The sequence below is a fragment of the Alligator sinensis genome, unplaced genomic scaffold (genome assembly GCF_000455745.1).
Source record: "Alligator sinensis unplaced genomic scaffold, ASM45574v1 scaffold119_2, whole genome shotgun sequence".
Classification (NCBI taxonomy): Eukaryota; Metazoa; Chordata; order Crocodylia; family Alligatoridae; genus Alligator; species Alligator sinensis.
The window spans coordinates 304,746-322,016 of record NW_005842242.1 but is presented as its reverse complement, the minus strand read 5'-3'; the positions used below and the strand labels follow the sequence as shown (position 1 = coordinate 322,016).

The 17,271-nt window shown below is 43.0% G+C and overlaps 1 protein-coding gene across 1 annotated transcript in view; it reads right to left on the bottom strand.

Moving 5' to 3' along the window:
* Positions 1-17,271, bottom strand: part of GAN (gigaxonin) — a 43,416-nt gene that overhangs the window by 25,703 nt on the left and 442 nt on the right. The window contains exon 2 of the mRNA XM_025208639.1: positions 17,231-17,265. Within this exon, the coding sequence (XP_025064424.1) occupies positions 17,231-17,265 (35 nt within the window). The remainder of the gene's footprint in view (positions 1-17,230; positions 17,266-17,271) is intronic.

Below are 17,271 nucleotides of genomic sequence, written 5' to 3'. Positions count from 1 at the left end.
AAGAGTGCTCCACTATGATACATGGCAGAGAGGGAAAACAAGCACAAATAACTACCGTATAGCTATTACACCCGGGAATACCATTTGTTCCTTTTAGGGCAGATGCTGCAGAATACGAGGCAGAAGTATTTGCTCTTCCCCACTTGGCCCCTGGAAGCGTAGGCTTATCTCTACATAAGCTCACACTTGTCCCTGCCAGTTTGTGTGAGGAATCACCCCAACTTCTTTAATTTAAAAAAACCCAAACACCTCATGTATTAGACAAGCCCCCGGCTCAAGTACCAAAGGTACTGCTCAGACAGCAATAGTGTTTCTTCTCTTTGCACATTTCCTGATCTGCTCAAGCTAGCTCAATTTTCGTTATATTGTATGTACTTCTTACAGAGGCCATATCTGCTCTCCTGCAATGAGATGGCACATTCTGTTAAATTAATACAACTCTAGCTCTGCAGCATCTGCCTGCCAAGGTATGCCAAGTTGTGCTTCTTCCCAGACACTATCAAAATAGGGTAGCAGATTATTGTCGAAAGAAAGCACAGAACATCACAACAATATCTACAGATCCCCAAGAAGTCCAGTGTGTGTGATGCAATGTACTGTGCATCATGAACAGACTTTATGCCAGCTACACTGGAGAGATGAGATTCATACAAATAGTGCCAGCTTCTTAAGTAATCAGCAATCATGATGTCAGCATCATACACAAGTGCATTGCATGGACTTCTAATTAATAAAGTAATTGGTCTAGTCAATTACCTTATTAAAAAGTAAAAGGAATAAATGTCTTAACTCCTGTGTACTATTTCATGTTGCAAAAGTGTTTTATATGAAATAATCACACGTCAGTCCAAAACCATAAAACAAAAACAGGAAAATATATATTTATTTTTTTCCCCTCCCCAAAATAGGTATAATACTTATCCTAGAACTAGAGAAAGCCTAGAAATAAGTGATCTAGTCGCACATGTGGTTTTGAATGTCAGCCTTTGATCTTAACTCTGTCCCATGAAAGCAACTGGTTGCCTTAGGTGAACTGCGCAACTAATACATTAGTGAGCATAAAAATGTTTTTACTTTATTTTTAAACTTAATTTATGTGATTGATAAAGTGGTCTGAGAATGTTTGTTCTCAGAGTAAGTAGGAAAAAAAAAAAAAAAAAAAGAGGTAAAACAAAAAGGTTGGTTGGCTGAACTTGACTATGGATTTCTGGAAGTAAGCAACTGCATTTAAACAGAAAAAAATCTGCAGAGATTTAGCACCCAGGGAAGGTCAGCCAACAGGCACTTTAACAGCGCTCTCCCCTTTCTCTCAGCTGTACAATTCCCAGTACGCCCATTTATTTTGCATCTGATCTTCAGGCCTGCAAACTGGGAAGTGTCAGCTTGCATGCAACGTTGCTGATAAAGAGATCTGCACAAGTGCAATATGGTTGTTTTTCACATTGTGAATGTTCAAGCTCCACCTTGCTATTATGGTATCCTCACTGTATTCAGAAAGACCAAGTGCTTCAGCACCAGAAGAATTCTGCCTTGGTTTTTAGTTCAAATACAGGACTAAAAAACTCGCAAGGAAAACCCCCTATACCCAGTGTGTCTGTGGAAAGAGTAGGAAAACGTTGGGAGAATGGGTATTGACTGGAAAGGTGAGTAGGGGAAAGAATTGGGGAGAAAGTTAATCTCCTTACTCCTGAGTTAAAGTCCCATGTTCTTTAAAAAAAAAAAAAAAAAAAAATTAAAAAAAAAAGAAATCACTTTATTTTCACCAGCTTAACAATGTATTTTGTTCAGATATTTTTTAAGAAATGATTTCCCCTTAAAACAAATAGTTCGTTAGCAAGTAAACATAACTGCTCCAAGCTATATCCTATCTACTCAGCAATCTATATAAAAGATGCATGCATACATATGATACAATTAAGAAATTTAATTTTCCTGTTAGGTAAACAGAGCATACAGCACATGTGATGAATAAGTGAACGTGAAAATACATATGATAATAGAGATGCAAATCCAGAATCTGTTCTTCAACATATAGGGAAATAAAATCTTTATGAGTCAGCTCAAATGCCATTGTGTAAGGCTGTGTATATAATATTAGGAAAAAAAAAAGTCACAGCTACTCAGTAAACATGTGATCACATAAGTACAGAAAACCTCATGTTTCAAAGACAGCATCTGAAAGAAATGTGCATTCACCTCTAAGGTTATAAACTGGGTTCAGTAGATTTATACCATATAAAATCAATAATATTCAGTACCCTTTTTCTTGGACCATTCAAATTTGATCCTTCTAAGCAAGTCTATAAATTAAATCTTTACTCAGTGAAACATCCAGGCAAGGACATATTGGGTAAGAAAAGAAAAGAAAAAGTGTGCTATGGCTTACAAGCCGTAAAATGCATAGCTCACTTGTAAGCTGTCAATGAAAGATAACAGAGTAAAATTATATAATAGTGACACCAAGCATAAAACGAACAATAGTTTCATCCCTATGCTTGTTTCTGTGTTCCTGACTGACAGAGAAAGGCTTTTAAATGACTGCAAAGGCTGTGCACCCTTGTAAAAGATACAGCCCCAGCTTCCTTGAATACCTTTGCAGGCCTTGTGTACTTCAGGCATATTTATGACCTCTGCAATGTACTACAGTAGGTTTGGAAACAGTTTTTGTGGCCAGTTACTTTGCTTTTTATTCTTAACAGCAACCAGGGTGCCATAGCACCCTAGGGTGACTATGAGATCCTTTAAAGAGGACTATGGAGTAGGGCTGTGTGAAATTTCACCTCATGCTTCGTTTCAAAGCGTGTCGAGCTCAAAACAGCAAAACCGAAATGAAACAAGGGCACTTGAAACGTTTTAAAAGTTTCAAAGCGTTTTGAGTTTCAAAGCCAGACTTACTTGGCTTCAGCGCCAGTCCCAGCCAGCAGCAGCAGCTTCCTATCATCCGGCAGGCAGATCAGGGCCCAGCCGCACCTCCAGGAGGGCTGCGGGGCTGTGCCAGACTCCTCCTGGGGCTGAGACCCCGATTTGCCTGCTGGATGACAGGAGGCTGCTGCTGCCAGCTGGGACTGGCGCTAAGCATAGCCCACACCCCGCGCCGGGAAGACTGGTGCTGCTGCTGACCCCAGGGTGTGGGCAAGCTCCCGGGAGGGCTGCAGGGCTATGCCAGACTCCTCCCAGGGGTGCGGGTGAGCCCCTGCTCTGCCTGCCAGATGACAGGAGGCTGGTGCTGCTGGCTGGGGCCAGTAGCAGCACTGATCTTCCCAGTGCTGGGTGGGCGAAACAGCATCAAAACAGTTTCAACGAAAGGTAACAGTGCTTTTGAAACAACAAAACTCGAAATGAAACGCTATTCCATTGAAACGGACGTTGAAGCGGAACGATGTCATTTTGCACAGATCAACTATGGGTCACTCCACGATATTAGCACTGTCAGATGTGCAAATACACACACGGATTCACAAGATAAACCCAGAGATTTTGCATAACAATTGAAAGCATCAAACAACATCTTACCTGTTGTGGTCTTTCCAAGCTCTTTGTAACAGAAATCACCCTATTCGTTTCCCATAGTCAAAGAGAGAGTGAAAGCTTAAGAGCCGGCATTTTCCAAGGGGTGCCTTGAGTCTAAGAAGGTTGATAACCACTGTTTTATGGTAAAAAAAGGAAATGTCTGTCTTTGAAATGGCAAGGTAAAAGTTTCAGTTTCCGTCTTATTTTACCAAAACCAATTCAGGTTCATAAAGCTTTCTAAAGAGCTCTGGCATGATGATGGAAAAAAATAAAATTTTAGAGAACCACCAAGAATCTCTCAGCTTTTTATAATCGAGTTCCTTTGCAGGTTATCATTTTGCTCCAAAAAGACTACATCTACGCTAGAAAAGTTGTCATTGTAACTATAGCTTAGTCATTGCTTATACTAGCAAAGACAATGATTTAGCACCAAGTGAAATAGGCCAAAAAACAGCACAAGAACTTTTTTGGCTAGTATAAACAGTGATTATATAAGGGCTTTTAATGGTATAGAAATATTGTTAAAAATAAATACATATCACACCATTAACCAAAAAGAGAGTTTCTAGTGAAGGCCTAGAATAGGACTAAACCATGTTAAATAAAAGCGACAGATTTTCAAGTTAGAAACTATTATCCGAAACTACTAAGAGTGATTGGAACATGTCAGGACAACACTAGACTTGAAGTTGTCTCTGCAGAATTTGGTACAAACCTACTTACACCAAGGAACAATTAAAGCCAGCTTGGTCTCCTCCCAATCCAGGTCCCACACATGAGTTTGAACCTACAGGCTTACCACCTCTCTAGATCAATGCTAATAAAAATTTATTTACCATGTAAATGGATAATGCTTACAAACCGCCCCCAAACACGTTTCGTTTTAGATGCTGTAATCCTAGCTGCTGATCAAGCTTGGTATTGCACATGTAAAGATTTTTAGAATGTATTTAAAAATAGGTCAAAACAGAAAACCATGATGCAGCAATTTACTGCCACCCATCTCTCTCTTTCAAAAAAGCTTCTCAATTAAACAAGCAGGATTCTTTTTCCAGGTCACACCCTGGCCTTTTGGCACCATACATGAAAGATTGTCTTCACCACACCCTGCAAACCGTGCCAGCTTTTAAAATATTTTGTCTACGTCTTTGTAATTTTTTTCCAGGTGATCTGCAAGTGATGAGCAACTACAAATCTCCAGGCAAGCCAATCCATTTAACAGCTCAGCATAAAAACCAAGCGAGGTTGCTTTTATTTTGTTTAAGGAAGGACCGCATACAGTTTAAAAGTTTTTCAAAGCACAGAAAAACTAAGTTTGGCTAAAAATTCACCAATGACATTTTTACACATTACAAAAGGATTGAGGCAATTCATTCAACAGTAGTTGCAGAATATTAGTATTAACCTGCACTTGTCAGGTTTTGCTGGCTCCAACATTTCCAGGGTTGGGTCCTCACTTCCTGGTGGTGTTAGAATCTGCCCCCCTTGTTTTCTTGGTGTTGAGAGCATGGTGCCACATTTTCATTTCATTTACTCATGTGCACATCTGAAGTTATTCTGCTGCAGTTAGTCCATGTAGTTAGTATTTGCAACCAGGGTTTGTTAAACAGAACTTGGCCCTCCATCCACAGTCAAATTTTAGGCCTAATCATCTAACCAACCAAACTACTCTGAAGTAAAGTTTCCTTTAATGTAAAAGCCCTAAAGTCTCTGCTATTTAACAGGTGACAGCCCACAGGTAATATAAAAAAGAGTGTCTTAGTCCTTATGTCTCCGAGGTTGACTTTAACTCATCATCTTAATTGCAGTTTCAACCCGTCTTCCTTCTCCAGGTGCAGATTAAGTTTATTCATCATTGTAGCTCATGTAGTGAAAGTTCATCAAGTAACTTTAATTTGATAATAGCTTCTAGTCTTAGTCAAAACACTGTCATATCAGACACAGGTTTGGAACTATGACTCGTCTGCCTTTCTCTACCTTTGCTCAAAGGATGCCTTTCCTGTAGCTTGGTTTTAATAGCAACAGAGCCTTTGTCTTGCTTAAAAATACAAATTGACTGACAACCCCGCCTGCAAACATCTTACCTGGGTTTGCTGAAAAGGAACACAGCCAGCTACATGTTAGGTTTGGTAAATCTAGACCTTATAAAAATATTTTAAAATTATCAAGCTATTTATAAAGAAAGCAGGCTTTTGCTAACGGGTTTGTGTGACTTCAGGAAGTAATGCTTAGAAAATGCTGGCCTTCGTGGATTACCCAAGGCTGTTATATGTGGTCATGCCACGGCACCTGAAGGAGGGAAGCATCAAACTGTAACCCAGTGGGAGTCACCCCTTCGGGGAGGCATGCCTCAAATTAAAATTCCACGCCCCCCGTGCCACTCCAATTTGCTGCCTTTCTCTTCCCCGGTCTCTTGTGTGCCACACACTGAGGCCATGTCTGCATCATTTGGGACCTGTGTGCTGCAGGTTGGCCAGCCCTGGTCTAACCAACTTCATTAGCCATCACGGGATGAAGTATTATGGGAAAAATCCTGCATAAAAGCCTAACCAGAATAACTTGAAGACCATGTTTCTTTGCATATAAGAGATGGAACAATGACAGCTGAGATCCTGGGAGGCAGGAAGACAAGACAGTCAAGGAGAAAAGGCAACAGAAACATGAATGAACATTTCAGCAAAGACAGTGATGCACGTAGGGTAAGTATCCCCCAAAGTTATTTTTCCCATTTGCGTTCTTTAAAAAGTTGCACATATAAAAGCAATGGTTGCTGGTGCAGAACTATAGCTGTAGCTCATCCTAACCTCTTCCTTCTGAGCTCTTGGCTCACATTTCAAGTTACCCCTCAATTTACAGGCTGGGCATTTACCAATCCCATTTCCTTGCTAAGCTGGTCTGGGCAAGGCAAGAGACAGGCTTCTTGTTCCCTTTGGGTTTCCTTTACATTCTTGCTCTAACCAGCCCTTAACAAATAACTTCCCTAACAGGCTTTGCATATGGCATTGCACATCCCATCCCAAGCTCTTCAGGGCTTTTTGCAGTTAGGATTGTCCAAGGGCCCCCTCATCCAAGCAAAATACTCCCTGGAAAAGATACTTCTGTTCAGGAGGGCTACATACCTTGATTTTCATTTGGCCAATTCATTTTTGATAAAGAAAAGATATTTTTCTAAAAACTCCAGAACTCAGACACCTGAATATCACAAGTGAAATTTTAGCTTTCCCATTAATTACAATGGAGCCATATATTTTAAAGCCATTTTACCTATTTATTCCCAACTTCCCAGAAAAATTCTGCCATTGCGGAGAGACCAGTAAGTAACATGGAAACCAGCTTCACATAATAAAATACAGCAACCTCAGACCCCCCGCAGAGAAGCTTTTGGTTATGCTGTACTACGTCCTGTTCTGTGTGTGCACGATGAAAAGTAGCTTTCCCCTCTATATAGCACTGGTGAGGCCACATCTGGAGTACTGGGTCCAGTTTTGGGCCCCCCCCCCACTACAGAAAGGATGTGGACAAGTTGGAAAGAGTCCAGCAGAGGGAAATGAAAATGGTCTGGGGGCTGGAGCACATGACTTGTAAGGAAAGACTGTGGGAATAGGACTTAGTCTTCTCTTTTCCAGACTAAACATGGGGGGGTTTAATAGCGGCCTTCAACTCCCTGAAGGGTGGGTTAAAAGAGGCTGGAGCTGGACTGTTCTCAGTGGTGACAGATGACAGAACAAGGAACAATGGGCTCAAGTTGAAGCAAGGAAAGTTTAGGTTAGATATTAGGAAGAATTGTCTCACTAGGAGGGTGGTGAAGCACTGGAATAGGTTACCCAGAGAGGTGGGGGTGGTTTTCAACACCCATCTTTGGAATGTCTTCAAACCCGGCTAGACAAAGCTTTAGCTGGGATGATCTAGTTGGGGCTGGTCCTGGTTGGAGAAGGGGGCTGGACTAGATGTGACCTCCTGAGGTCCCTTCCAACCCTAACTTTCTATGAATGGGAAGGGGTACGGTCACCTTTAGGCTGGAGACAAAAAATAGGAATCATCATCCCCTTAACTTAAATGCTATTAAATTGCAAGTGTGAGAACAGGACTATTAACAAGAGCGCTTCTCCAACTTTACCCACAGTAGTATTTTACATATGGCTGCTTCAGCATTAGTCTCTAATAGATAAGACTACTTTCAAATAATAAAAGGTTATGAAAATTACAAAGAGTTTTCATAAGTACAGCTAAAAATCTCAACAAATGGAAATTTAACAAATGGAAACAGAAGGGAAGTTAGTTACCAGCATGTGTATTCACATGAGGAAGAAACCAGTATTTATGTTAGTTAACAAATGCTATAGCACCATGACAAGGTGGCTTTCACAGCAAGGTCTTACATAAGCGAGAGCACCGATTTCAAATTTCACTCTGTTATTAAGAGCAGAGTTTAGCAATGCTTAGGACTAAGCATATACAGCGAGCAAGATGTTTTCATCACCTTTTCTGTCAGAGGCTTCAAAAACACAGCTTTTAATTTGCTATAAAATCAACAGGGTAAAAGAAAAGCAGGAGGCTGACAAAGTGATACAAAAATCTCTCAAGGCTGGTTGTCCACATGAAGTTTATTTCAGCACCGTCAGAGAGAGAGTAACGTTTTATGGTGGTTTGGCAGCCTAGGCAAGATGAAGAGCTTTGCATATCACAAAAATAAAAATAAAAGACATGATTTCTGACCAAAACTAGTTTCAACAAGACTAAACGTTAGTTATTTAACAGAAACTGAAAGATACGCCGTGCTTATTCCTACGTACTTCAAGTAGACTTAATATACATATTTCTCTCTCAAGTGTGATTCGATTTCTGTGGCAAGAAATACATTACTGGAGCATTCTGAACCAGAGCTATGTGCACATACATCTACTGCAAGCTCAGGGATGGTCATAGCATAAATACATGTCCAAGCTGGCTGGGATCATCTGACTCCAGTGCTCTTTCCTGCCCAGGGCAGGGGGTCGGACTCGATGATCTGTTGAGGTCCCTTCTGACCCTAGCATCTATGAAAGCTGTTAAGTTTGACTTTTATTTCAAATACTGAACTTCATCCATTAAAGCACTGTGTGTATAGCAATGCTTATTTCATGTATGGATTTGAGCTCTGAAATACTCCTTTTGTTAAAAATAATCCTCCCAGTTATAGATAGCTTGGTCTATACTATAGAAAAAGAAGCGTATTGATTTGCTTCCATGACAGCTCATTTTAAGTCTCTTAGGATACACCTCCACCACAACAGAACTTGGGTGATCTGTATTCAGTTGGCTTGGCCTATTTACAAGCAGTCTTTCTGCAAAGCCATGCCTGAGTTACTGGGCCTCATATAACTGCCATGCATGCATGATTTCTTGTGTTAAATCCTATGGGTTTTGGACTGCAGTGAACTGAGCTACTCTGCAACTGCTTTTCTGACCAAGTGGTGGAAAAACATGTCTGCCTCTCTGGGTGAACTTGGGGAAAGTGCAGGAGGCACTACAGCACTATCAGCACTCAGGTGGTTTTGCCTGTATCCTCAGCACGCATTACCTTCCAAATGAATAGGGCACCCAAGCGCCAACTTATACTTCCAGCCAGGGTAGCTTAAAAGGGTCGACAGCACAACTAACTTTGCATGAGGTTGGGAACTTGGTCAGGATGAGGGTTAGGGACAACACTTGAATAGGAAGCTAAATCAGCAGTAAAGAAACATCCGTGAATTGTTTAACCCTACATGTACAACCATGATTCCCTCTACTACACCATTAATCAGACAGTGTTTAATGGCTAAATTCAGTTGGTAACATGCCAAGATAGTATTAGCAACTCAAGAAAGTGTTTTGAGAGACTACGAGGGAAGATATTACGTAAGGACATGGATTAACATAAGCATCCTCACTACGCCCTTCCAAACTAGCCAAGTATTATCACCCCAATTTAGCAACTGGTACACAGGGCGGGCGAAAGCTATGTTTTCAGAGAACCTATTGCATACACCCCACAGAACTTACAGACCTTCCCAGGTCCTTGCTTTTCCATCCAGGGAAAATAATTTTGCTTTTTCTAAAATTCAGATACGTGCATAATTCTAGCTGTGTTTTCAGCCAGCCTCAGCCTAATGGAGGCCAAAAGCAGCCCACAGCATTCATATTACTGAGATTTTCCAGGAGAATCATGCACTGCTCAGCTGATTTGTATACCAGGCCAAGCTTATTTTCAAAACACCAGTGTCAGTCATGCTGCCTCCTTTGGGGTGCGTGACCTCTACGGAGTGCTGGTATATACTTATGCTACAGAATTGTTAACTGTACCAAGTTAGACGTAACCATGCAAAACAACTCATGCCAGGTCATGACAATCGGTAGCAATGTGCCACCTCTGTAGGGATGCCACATTTGCTGGTACCAAGGACAATACCAGGAATATTTTAGCACAAGTCTACACCACAAAAGGTTTGCCAGTATATCTATACCAGCCAACTCTCCTAGGGTAGATGCTGTTTATCCCAACAAAAGCACTCTTGTGCCAGTATAGCTTGTTACTAGTTACTTACGTGAGATATTACACTAGCAAAAAAAAAAAAAAAAAAACAGGGTGGGGGGGGGGGGGGGGGGCCTCAATGTAACTACATCTACACTAGGGCTGTGATCATAGATATGCAATGATGGAAAGGACCACAAGGCAGGATTATCCTTGACAGACCATCCCAGTCAAGTGGTTGCCCATCTTGCTCTCAAAAGCATCCTTGGATGGAGATTCTACAACCACCTGGGGTAGCCTTTTCCAGTGCTTAACTACTCTAATAGCAAGACAGATCTTTCTAATATCCAACCTCAATTTTCCCATCTGAAATTTAAGTGAACGATGCCCCTAGCTAACATTGTTATACCAGCAAAGTTAAGTGGAGCCTTAGCCTTATTCACTTTCTCTGATCTATTCCGTTAGAATAGATGCTGTTATAGATGCTAGATGTAGATGCTGCTGTCTACAAGTAGTACCTAAAGAGCCACGGTGCATTCTTCTGCTCAAGCTTAGGATGTACCATGTGATTCAAGTGCCAGAGATGCTGCAAACAAGGTTCCTTGGGTGAATTTGATATCTTTTATTAGACCAACCGAAATGGTTGGTGCAGAGATGCTGCAAAGTCTTCCATCTCCTGTAAGCCAGAAGGCTAGCCTTGAAAGTAATGTGATCAGATAAATATACATGCATAAAGTGCCTTTGGAAACATTAACTCACCAGCCAGCCTCCGTGCATATCACAGTATGTCTACACTGCAAACATACCACGCCAGGAAGTGATGCTCTCACAACCATGCTATGCTACTTGTGCGAGCCACTTCCCAAAGAGGAAGAGAATAGATGGATCTGTGCTGTTCCATTGGCGGGCCAATAAATCTTCCCACAATGCTATGCAGTTTCACTGTTCCCTTTCATAAGGCAGCACATGTGGAGCAGTATGGACAGTTTATGGACATCACTCGCCAGCACAGTAAGCAGCACTAGCTGCCAGGTGAAGGAATATTCATCTAAAGTCACAATGGCTGCATCCACATGAGCATGTATGTTGGTTTATCCAGGGACAAGAAGCAGCAGTACACCTTGTGCCACTGCTACATATCCCCAGGGAATGCCTGTGCCCTCTGGCATGCAAAAGGTTGCCCCAGGTGGGGTAGGGGAGGCTGGGGCCAGCACTGGGGGTCCTGGGGGCCTCCTAGGGCTGCAGCAGCAATTCTGCTGCTTGGAGCCTGGCTGGCAGCTGGAGTGTGGCTCTGGCCAGCCAGGCTCCGGTTTTGGGTGGCACACACTGCCTGTGTGCCATTCTGCTTTTTTTTTTTTTGGCATGGTTTTTTTTTTGAGCCCTGGATATCCTGGGGCCAAAAAAACCCCAAACAAACAACCAACCAACCCCCCCAACAAACAAAAAAACCCCCACGCTGCTACCTTGCAGCACAGAGAAGAGATGAGTGTACAGTATGCAGTGTTGCAGATATACGTCTGCGGCACCACGTACCACACAACCGCACTCATCTGGACGTGGCCAATGTGTTTTTAGAGCAAACCTCCTTGTTTACTGGATATACCAAATTACCCATTCATTTCTAGTTTAGTAGAAGCGCAGCACAGACATGCCCTATATTTTCAAGGCATTGCAGGTATAAAAGGCTGGAGAAGAGACAGGGCCCCAATAGCCTGGCTCCATAGGCAACTGGTTGGGGGGGGGGGGGGGAAGGGGGAAGGGACGTGCGCCCATGGGCGAGGGGGGGGGGGGGGGGGGGTGGAAGGGGGAAGGCACGTGCGCCCCCTGACAGGGCTGTCCCTGATGCTGCCGGCGGCTTCTGTGGGTGCTCGCCAACCCCATCCCCACCGCTGGTGGCTTCTGTGGGTGCCCCCCCAGACTCAGGAGGCACCAGTCACCCATGCCTGGCCCCCACAGAAATAAGTTCTTATGGGCCCTGCAGATTGCAAACTAGATTAAGCACATTTTCTGGAGGGCACCTGCACTCACATCACATTAGGTGCTTGCTAAGAGAGGCTGATGGGAACCACACCTATGTTGAAATTTTGTACAGTAGGTTCAGAATTGCTCCTTGCTCTTCAGGACCTTCTTCTATTTTTCTCAGAACTTTTTGAACTGCAACAGATAATTCAGCTGCAAACAACTACTGAGAAGCCTCCTCATTCTGATCTACATATGCCTGAATTACAAGTCAGCCTAAGCAATCTCCATGTAAATCTCAAAAACAGATGATATTCTTCTTGCTGTGGCCACACCAATCTTTCAGCACAAACAAAGCTGAGCTCACACCCAGCCACCCCCTCAGAAAATCCCAGACTTCTCCATTTTCCACTCACACCCTAAACAAATTATTCAGATGGTGATGTGGACACACATCTTCTGATACTTGTCCACCAATGGATTTGCTCAAGGGCATAATGCATTTGATGCAGCTGAAACCAAAAAACACAGAACCCTGGACTGATTCCTGTGCTCTGACAACTCTCTTTATTTCTTCCCCAATTAGGTTACATTTTCAAATGCCACCTAACACACAGAGCAACATGCCTACCCACCCCATTTTTTCTTACCCTAGCTATGGTTCTGGGCTTGGTAGATAAATTCTTCTAATCTTTAATCTGGGACCTGCCCATTGAAGCGAAATGAATCAATTGATGTACTGACAACTTATGAGATGCTCTGTGGTACCAAGGTCTTAAGACAGACTCCCTGGGCTTAACAGAAGGCCATCAATGTCTCAAGTCTCTTGCATGATCCTGAATGTAACTAACTTTACACAGGTCATAAGAAATACTGCCTTCTTTAAAAAGAGTAATTCCTTTCACAATAAATGAGGCTAAAGATCGCAGTAACTAAATACAAGCTGAAGATGAACTACAGAGTAAAGATGCAATGGTTTTGACTTTCCCACCCCTCCATGATGCATAGAAATGGCCTCAAAATAAATTTTTAAAAGTCCTCCCATCCCCCATTTCTGACTTCCATAGACTAGAAATTTCATTCCATAGCTTATTAGCCATAGGCCTCTTCTAAGTTTTAGATTTAAAAATAGAGGGTTAATGTGCCACGATCCAGTTTATTTCAGAAAAGAAGAGACAATGAAACTGGCAAGTTCTCTGGGTACCTTTGTTCTCTAGTGCTGGCAGTCTCTCCAGTTCTGCTGAATATAAAGGCCAGTGAAATCAGGCTAGAGCACTGGAATAAGAAATAAGTTTCAAGTAGTAGAGACAGAGAAACAAGCAGCATAAGTAGAAGGTGGGCTCTTTAGGGATAGCAGTGAAAGTCATGATTAGTTATATGTTGAAGCCCAAAGAAATTCACCAATATTAGGAAGCTGAGAATAATATTTTTTGAATGTTAAGATATGCACATGAAAATAACTTAATTAGTGTGTGCTTTGTCTGCTCACCTTGCATAACGATTTGTACTTGAGCAAGATTTTGCTGTACAAGATTGAATACAATTTTGATTTTTACCCTTGCCTAGTACTGGTTTCTCTAACCCTTAACAGAGTGTGGGGAGGAGGAAGGTGAAAGGGGGAAGAAGGCTGATTTCCATCATCCCACCTATATCTTTCAGTTTATTATTCAGAGGTATGTAACATGCACTGACTTTTATTCCAAGGAATAGGTCTTGCTCCGAGGTTCTAAGATATCAACAAATATCCATGAGATTCAAAATTAGACTTTCATTGCAAAAATCTAGTCTATTTTATGTAAATGGATACTCCAATATCCTGTCAAAACCAACCCTGCCAATATAATCTTGCCCTAAACCCTCCTCACAACCCAAGAATTTTAATAAGGTATCTCCAAATCTTACTTGTGATCGTCTAAAGTACTAGCAGCAATGAATGACTAAAAACAATTCTGTTGGCAGCAAGACACTTAAAATATTGGGACAAATCCTACATTACTTGTACTGATTTAACGTTAGTTTCTTTGATTATTCTTTTATCACAGATCTCCCTCTCTCTCATCCTTGATAATTAAGGCATAGAACAAATGCTTTCTGCTACTTGCATTTCTCATGATCTTTTCCAGTTATCACAGTGCACCTTCTTTTATTATTCTTTTGTATTTTATACCTAATCTTAGACCCCAATCCTGCTCACGCCCTTGGAAAGTTCAGGTGTTATGGTTTAAAAACTGTATAGGCTCGGACAGAAGCGGCCACCTCATAGCATGTACCACAAGTAGCCAGTGTGTTTGTATAGGAGCCATGGGTGCCAAATGAAAGACAGCATCAGCAATGGGAGTCAGGGTGACACTCAGAGTGGGCAGGGATTTTGGGGGAGTGGTGGCTTGAGGTTTTGACCCTGTGAGGGCAAGTACCACCGAATTTAGTATTGCCACTTCCTGGTGCCAACAGGAACTGGCAGCTCTGGGAGACAGTGGTGGGTGATTAGCGTGGCACTGTTGCAGACTCTGGACTTAACTCATACCATACTTGCCCAAAAAGACTGGCTATCAAACGGGTTAGGGAACAGGTCTTTTAACTCTCTGGTACTACATAATCACAAAGCCACATTTAGAAGTTAACTACCAAGTTGATATTTCTTTCTGTATAGTTTATTCAGTTTTCACCAAGACCTTTGAAGCTGTTGCTGTGTTATTTGAAAAGGTGTGTATAACTGCCATAAACATAGTGAACGCTGAGCAGTAAAGCATCTGTGATACCTCTTTTTCCTTTGTTCAAATAAGACAGCATATCTGATTTATGACAGTGCAAAGAGTATCCCCTTGGGCATTAAGTGAAGTTTTGACAGGCACATGAAGTGTTAACAGTATCGTGCCAAGGTGCTCCTCTTCAGTGAGTGTTCGTTTATTATACATAACAACTTGGAACAATTTGCAAAACCTAAAGTCAAGCAATCTGAAGTCTAAAACCAAGCAGTGTTGCCTGATGGATCCCAGTTCACACAACTGTTCAAGTCCTTTAATATACACCTCACCCATATCTAGCTCAATTTATGCAGGTTTTCATGACAACTTGTGCAGGAAGAGTGAAACTGGCCTGACTCTATGAACATCTCAGAATATTAGCAGGGCTCTATTACCATTTTGGGATTTACTTAAATAATAATAATAAAAAATACTGAGAAGTATATTTCCACTTAAAAAAAATAAAAAGAGAGTTGCTCCATCTATTAATGGCAGAAAAATCCTTTAAATTTTACAAAGTAATCTATGGAAATTCATTACTTTTAATCCATGTACTCACCCTCAATCATGTAATATAATACATCAAGAAGGGGCATAATCTGACTATTTTATATTACTGGACTCATCGGCTTTGAGTCTTGAAGAACTAGGGCTGGAAGGGATTTCCAGAAGTCATCTAGTCCAACTCGCTGCTTGAGGAAGGGGCATCCCTATCCACACCATCCCATACAACCATAATTTAAGCTCTATGTAAGACTGACATCAATCACCAGCGTAGAACTAACACCCTAACCTGCCACAGGTAAAGCAGGTGAACCACAGCAACCAACATCCTGCTTCTATGAAACGTTGTCAATATAAGCTCAAGAGGTCCCGGGTAGAGGTGATGCCTCCTGCTACAGAAGAAAGCAAAAACTCTCGCAGTCCGTATCAATCTGACCATGGGGCGAAATTCCTTCCTGACCCCAAATACAGGGTCGATGTGACCCTGAGCCGAGGGGCAAGATCACACTAGAGAAATTCCCCTGCACTTGCTGAACCAGAACCATTAGTGAAGAGGTTTAAACGCACATGCAGCCCAGGACCAACTCTGCTCTACACCAATTCAGAAGCCACGATTGTGCTGCATATTCTGTGTCCTTCCCTGCACTTGCTGGTCCCTGGTCTCAGCACGATTTTGGCTGCACCTGCTGCTGACACCCATTACCAACAGCTCATTTTCCCCTGGCCTACGCCAGCTTTTATATCTCTACTGAGATCCAAAGTAGATCTTCCCTACTGTCAAGGTAAATGAGCTGCAAAGGTCAGCGTGAAGACAGAAACAGCTTTTGGATGCCCCAATCAAATTTACAAAGTTAAAAATGGATGTACTTCAGAACCCACGAACGCTCCCTGGGAAGCTCACATGCTGCCAGAAACAAAATAGCAGCCGTCATCCGCAACATAAACAATGAGCCTATCTAATGCCAAATCCAGCTCTATTGATCTTTAAACCAATAATGAAGCCAGATGACTAGTTTACAAACTCTGGCAGTCAAACTGTTGGATGAAGTTACAAAAAGCAAAACAACAAAACCCAAAGTGCTAACATTGCTCGGTGCCTCTGACAGGCCGAACGCAGGCAGAGCCGGCTGCGTGGTACCCGTGCGCAGTCCTGCAAGCACCGTGTAAAATCTACACAGGTTACCAGGAAAACAAAACAAGTTAGTGTTGAGACACAGCTCTTTATCCGATAATCCCACTATTATCCACTCAGCTTTACTTCCCTGCCTTGCTGTTTTAAATCTGGCTTTTAATAGTGTTTGATCAGGGGTTCTTAGATCAGGTTAGGTCTGGCCTCGCGGGCCGGGATTCAGCACCGTACCAAGGCTCCTGGCGGCGCCGGGTGAACTTTTAGTATTGGACCTCTTTTGGCTGGAGATAATGATGATAATAATATTAAAAATCACCATTTTTGGGTACCGTCTGTCCAGGCCACCCGATTTGCCCATGCTGGGGGTGGTCCACGGGGCAGACTGAGCCACAGATACCAGATCCAGCACCCGCGACGCCCGCTCTGTGGCCCTTGCCACGCAGGGACCCTCCACACAAGAGGCTTTACCGCGCAGCGGAGTAATTTGCTGCGCACTAAAGCGACACCCTCTACACGTGCTTGGCAGTGAGGGCGCAGCAGACAAATGAACCGTGCTGCCCGCCAGATACAAGCGGTATCCAGCAGCACTCAAACACACGTTGGGATTAGTTTACTCCGGCTCAAATTGAGTCGCATTCACTGCACGTGTAGACAGTGTCTCCCACACGCGTCCAGGAGCACACCGCTGCTTCCAGGACCGGTCCGAGCGGGCGTCGCACGCGGTGCAATCCAGCAGCATCGTCCCAGGGACACGCAACTTCCTCTCAAAGCACCGTGGCTTTCCACACGCGCCGCCTGGACACAGGGACACGACGGCTCCGGGGGGGGGTGCCAGGAGGCCTGCCGGGCCCAGCCCCCCTCCGGCCTCCCCGCGCCCCTCCGGCCTCCCCGCACCTGATATAGGGGCTGGCCGCCGCCAGGCAGCTCCTCTGCCC